The sequence below is a fragment of the Silurus aristotelis genome (assembly GCF_946808225.1).
Source record: "Silurus aristotelis genome assembly, chromosome: 17".
NCBI classification, from domain to species: Eukaryota; Metazoa; Chordata; class Actinopteri; order Siluriformes; family Siluridae; genus Silurus; species Silurus aristotelis.
The window spans coordinates 510,500-515,499 of NC_139590.1; the positions used below are offsets into that span (position 1 = coordinate 510,500).

General features: G+C 42.0%; 2 protein-coding genes across 3 annotated transcripts in view; both read left to right on the forward strand.

Moving 5' to 3' along the window:
• The window catches only part of hsd3b7 (hydroxy-delta-5-steroid dehydrogenase, 3 beta- and steroid delta-isomerase), a 327,842-nt gene that overhangs the window by 80,258 nt on the left and 242,584 nt on the right, over positions 1-5,000 (forward strand). The gene's annotated exons all lie outside the window — the stretch shown is intronic.
• The window catches only part of nosip (nitric oxide synthase interacting protein), an 11,271-nt gene that overhangs the window by 1,155 nt on the left and 5,116 nt on the right, over positions 1-5,000 (forward strand). For both annotated transcript variants that reach the window (XM_083566764.1, XM_083566765.1), the window contains exons 3-6: positions 1,015-1,120; positions 1,277-1,358; positions 4,572-4,707; positions 4,796-4,965. In XM_083566764.1, coding sequence (XP_083422890.1) covers positions 1,015-1,120; positions 1,277-1,358; positions 4,572-4,707; positions 4,796-4,965 — 494 coding nt within the window. The remainder of the gene's footprint in view (positions 1-1,014; positions 1,121-1,276; positions 1,359-4,571; positions 4,708-4,795; positions 4,966-5,000) is intronic.

Here is a 5,000-nt window from a genome sequence, read left to right on the forward strand (position 1 = left end):
GTGGTGCAGGACATGTATGAGGACAGTGTGACAGCAGTAAAGTGTGCAGTAGGTACGACAGACTGGTTCAGGGTGAAGGTTGGACTGCATCAAGGATCGGCTCTGAGCCCTTTCCTGTTTGCAGTGGTGATGGACAGGTTGAAGGATGAGGTCAGACAGGAGTCTCCGTGGACTATGATGTTTGTGGATGATATTGTGATTTGTGGTGAGAGTAGGGAGCAGGTTGAGAAGATCCTGGAGAGGTGGCGGTACACGCTGGAGAGAAGTGGAATGAAAGTCAGTAGGAGTAAGACAGAGTACATGTGTGTGAATGAGAGGGAGGGCAGTGGAGTGATGCGGTTGCAGGGAGAAGAAGTGGAAAAGGTGGAGGAGTTCAGGTACCTGGGGTCAACAGTGCAGAGTAATGGAGAGTGTGTTAGAGAAGTGAAGAAAAGAGTGCAGGCAGGGTGGAGTGGGTGGAGAAGAGTGATAGCAGGAGTGATTTGTGATAGAAGAGTATCTGTGAGAGTGAAAGGGAAAGTTTATAGGACTGTGGTGAGACCTGAGATGTTGTATGGATTAGAGACAGTGGCATTGAGTAAAAGACAGGAGGTGGAGCTGGAGGTAGCAGAGCTGAAGATGTTGAGATGTTCGTTGGGAGTGACGACGATGGACAGGATTAGAAATGAGTTTATTAGAGGGACAGCGCATGTAGGACGTTTTGGACACAAGGTGAGGGAGGTGAGATTGAGATGGTTTGGTCATGTGCAGAGGAGGGACATGGGGTATATCAGTAGGAAAATGCTGAGGATGGAGACACCAGGAAGGAGGAAAAGAGGAAGAGCAAGGAGGAGGTTTATGGATGTGGTGAGGGAAGACATGCAGGTAGTTGGTGTGAAAGAGGCAGATGTAGAGGACAGGGGGGATGGAAATGGAGGATCCGCTGTGGCGCCCCCTAATGGGAGAAGCCAAAAGAAGAATAAGAAGTGTGTGTTATTGGTAAAGTTGGTTGTGTGTTTTGTTTGTGTGTTGAAGCTGCTTCTGGTTACGGCACTCAGAGTGTGAGATTGGGGAAAGATGCCATCAAAGACTTCGACTGCTGCTCCCTCTCATTACAGCCGTGTAGAGACCCAGTAGTGACGTAAACACACACACACACACACACACACACACACACACACACACATACATAGCCATATAGAGACACTGTCACAATACCTTTACTTTATAGGTCTGTCAATAAGTCTGTTTGTGTGTGTGTGTGTGTGTGTGTGTGTGTGTGTGTGTGTGTGTGTAGTGCAGATGGATACCTGTATGAAAGAGAAGCCATCCTGGAGTACATCCTCCATCAGAAAACCGAGATCGCAAAGAAAATGAAGGTGTGTGAGGCCCACATGAGGACCACTGCAAAATTCAAGATCTTTATTTGTCATTAACATATTGATTTACACAAAACCTACAGTGAAATATAAATCTGATCGCCACTCAGAAATGTGTGCATTAGATAGAAAGAACTATAAATATAAAATAAGAAAATGTATACATTTGTGCATTTAATGATATATGTATATATTGGGGCTGTCAAAATTAAGTGTTAATGCGAATTAACGCACTAATTGTTTAAACTGCACTAATTTCATGCAGTGCGCATTTCTGTTTAACCATTTTTATTAAAAATATAAATAAATATAAAATTGGAGAATTTAAAACCTGCAACACATTTATTCATCACGTAATTTCTTTACTCAGATAAAAATAATAATAAACTCCACTGAAAACTACATTTAATTCACTAAACATTTGTTTTATTTATGCGCCAAGTTTCAGCATCACAATCTGCCATGATGCACATATCCAGCAATCAAAACCGTCCGTGTGGAAACATAGCAAAAGTTCCGTTTGGTGTCCTGAAAATTTACGTCATTTAAAACACCATAATTGTAAAAATACTTAGTCTTCATGCTCTATGTTGAGTTTCACTAATAATAAACATAAATTTGCATAAAGCATCAATATTTGTCAATGTCCATGTTGATTAGAGTATTAAACTCTTTTAATACTGATTTTTAATTAAGTTATGATTAATCACATTAAATCATGACAACACGATTAATTGCGATTAAATATTAAAATTGATTGTCAGCCCTAATAATAATAAAATATATATATACATACAGTGAGGAAAATAAGTATTTGAACACGCTGCTATTTTGCAAGTTCTCCCACTTAGAAATCATGGAGGGTCTGAAATTGTCATCGTAGGTGCATGTCCACTGTGAGAGACATAATCTAAAAAAAATATCCAGAAATCACAATGTATGATTTTTTAACTATTTATTTGTATGATACAGCTGCAAATAAGTATTTGAACACCTGAGAAAGTCAATGTTAATATTTGGTGCAGGAGCCTTTGTTTGCAATTACAGAGGTCAAACGTTTCCTGTAGTTTTTCACCAGGTTTGCACACACTGCAGGAGGGATTTTGGCCCACTCCTCCACACAGATCTTCTCTAGATCAGTCAGGTTTCTGGCCTGTAGCTGAGAAACACGGAGTTTGAGCTCCCTCCAAAGATTCTCTATTGGGTTTAGGTCTGGAGACTGGCTAGGCCATGCCAGAACCTTGATATGCTTCTTACAGAGCCACTCCTTGGTTATCCTGGCTGTGTGCTTCAGGTCATTGTCATGTTGGAAGACCCAGCCTCGACCCATCTTCAATGCTCTAACTGAGGGAAGGAGGTTGTTCCCCAAAATCTCGCAATACATGGCCCCGGTCATCCTCTCCTTAATACAGTGCAGTCGCCCTGTCCCATGTGCAGAAAAACAGCCCCAAAGCATGATGCTACCACCCCCATGCTTTACAGTAGGGATGGTGTTCTTGGGATGGTACTCATCATTCTTCTTCCTCCAAACACGTTTAGTGGAATTATGACCCAAAAGTTCTATTTTGGTCTCATCTGACCACATGACTTTCTCCCATGACTCCTCTGGATCATCCAAATGGTCATTGGCAAAGTTAAGACGTGCCTGGACATGTGCTGGTTTAAGCAGGGGAACCTTCCGTGCCATGCATGATTTCAAACCATGATGTCTTAGTGTATTACCAACAGTAACCTTGGAAACGGTGGTCCCAGCTCTTTTTAGGTCAGTGACCAGCTCCTCCCGTGTAGTTCTGGGCTGATTTCTCATCTTCCTTAGGATCATTAAGACCCCACGAGGTGAGATCTTGCATGAAGCCCCAGTCCGAGGGAGATTGACAGTCATGTTTAGCTTCTTCCATTTTCTAATGATTGCTCCAACAGTGGACCTTTTTTCACCAAGCTGCTTGGCAATTTCCCCGTAGCCCTTTCCAGCCTTGTGGAGGTTTACAATTTTGTCTCTAGTGTCTTTGGACAGCTCTTTGGTCTTGGCCATGTTAGTAGTTGGATTCTTACTGATTGTATGGGGTGGACAGGTGTCTTTATGCAGCTAACGACCTCAAACAGGTGCATCTAATTTAGGATAATAATGTGGAGTAATAGTGGAGGTGGACATTTTAAAGGCAGACTAACAGGTCTTTAAGGGTCAGAATTCTAGCTGATAGACAGGTGTTCAAATACTTATTTGCAGCTGTATCATACAAATAAATAGTTTAAAAATCATATATTGTGATTTCAAATTGTTTTTTTTATTTTAGATTATGTCTCTCACAGTGGACATGCACCTACGATGACAATTTCAGACCCTCCATGATTTCTAAGTGGGAGAACTTGCAAAATACTTCAAATACTTATTTTCCTTACTGTGTATATGTATATATGTATGTATGTATGTAATATATATATATATAATGTGTGTGTGTGTGTGTATATATATATAATGCACTGAAGGGCATAACATTGACATTATGACATTGTCATAATATATAGTGGTGAAGTGAAGAACACTGATGATCTTCATCATGGCTCCTGTTAGTGGGTGGATTTATTTATTAGGCAGCAGGTGAACATTTTGTTCTCAAAGTTGATGTTAGAAGGAAAAATGGGCGAGTGTAAGGATTTGAGCGAGTTTAATAAATTGTGACGTCTAGACGTCTGGGTCAGAGCGTCTCCAAATCTGCAGCTCTTGTGGGATGTTCCTGTCTGCAGTGGTCAGAATCTATCAAAGGTGCTGTTAGATAGTAACAGTGGTGAACTGGAGACCGATGTGGTCCGATCCAACAGACGAGCTCCTGTAGCTCAAACTGCTGAAGAAGTTCATGCTGGTGATGATCGATGGGTCACGACTGTTTCAGCAGCAAAAAGGGACCAACACGATATTAGATATTAGGCAGGAGGTCATAATGTTATTCTGATCTGTGTACATATAATGCAGAAGGGGGTACAGAATGTAATAATATATAACAAACCCATAACAATGTGTTAAAGGTCTTATAGAGGGAAGAACAGACCCTGAGATGTGGTCTGCTAAGAGCTTTACCTTCTGATAGGCTTTACATTCTTCATTACATTACATTCTGAGGCTGACCTGTTTATTTGTGTGTGTGTGTGTGTGTGTGTGTGTGTGTGTGTGTGTGTGTGTGTGTGTGTGTGTGTGTGTGTGAGAAACGCCTGTAGGCATATGAGAAACAGAAGAAGGTTCTGAGGAGCGAGGGTCAGCTGGAGTCTGGCTCAGAGCAGAGGGAGAAGATTGAGAAGTTCAAGAATAAAGAGAGCAGCATTGTCTCCAAACCCATCAACCCCTTCATCAGTGGTACAAGAGGAGCATGTTCACCTCACACACACACACACACATGATTATTTCTCTAGAGTTTGTGTTGATGGTGGTGTTGATCTTGTAGGTCAGGGTAAAGACAGAACGTCGTCTCCAAGCGGCTCTGTGATCTCTCTCACCTCATCCAGCTCAGCTTCAGGGTCTACAGAGATCTCCTCCTCCTCCTCCTCCAGTCTGCCCAGCTTCTGGATCCCCAGTCTGACCCCTGAAGCCAAACCCACACTGCTGAAGAAACCTGTGAGTTCCACCAGGCTTCCTGGATTATTCATTAC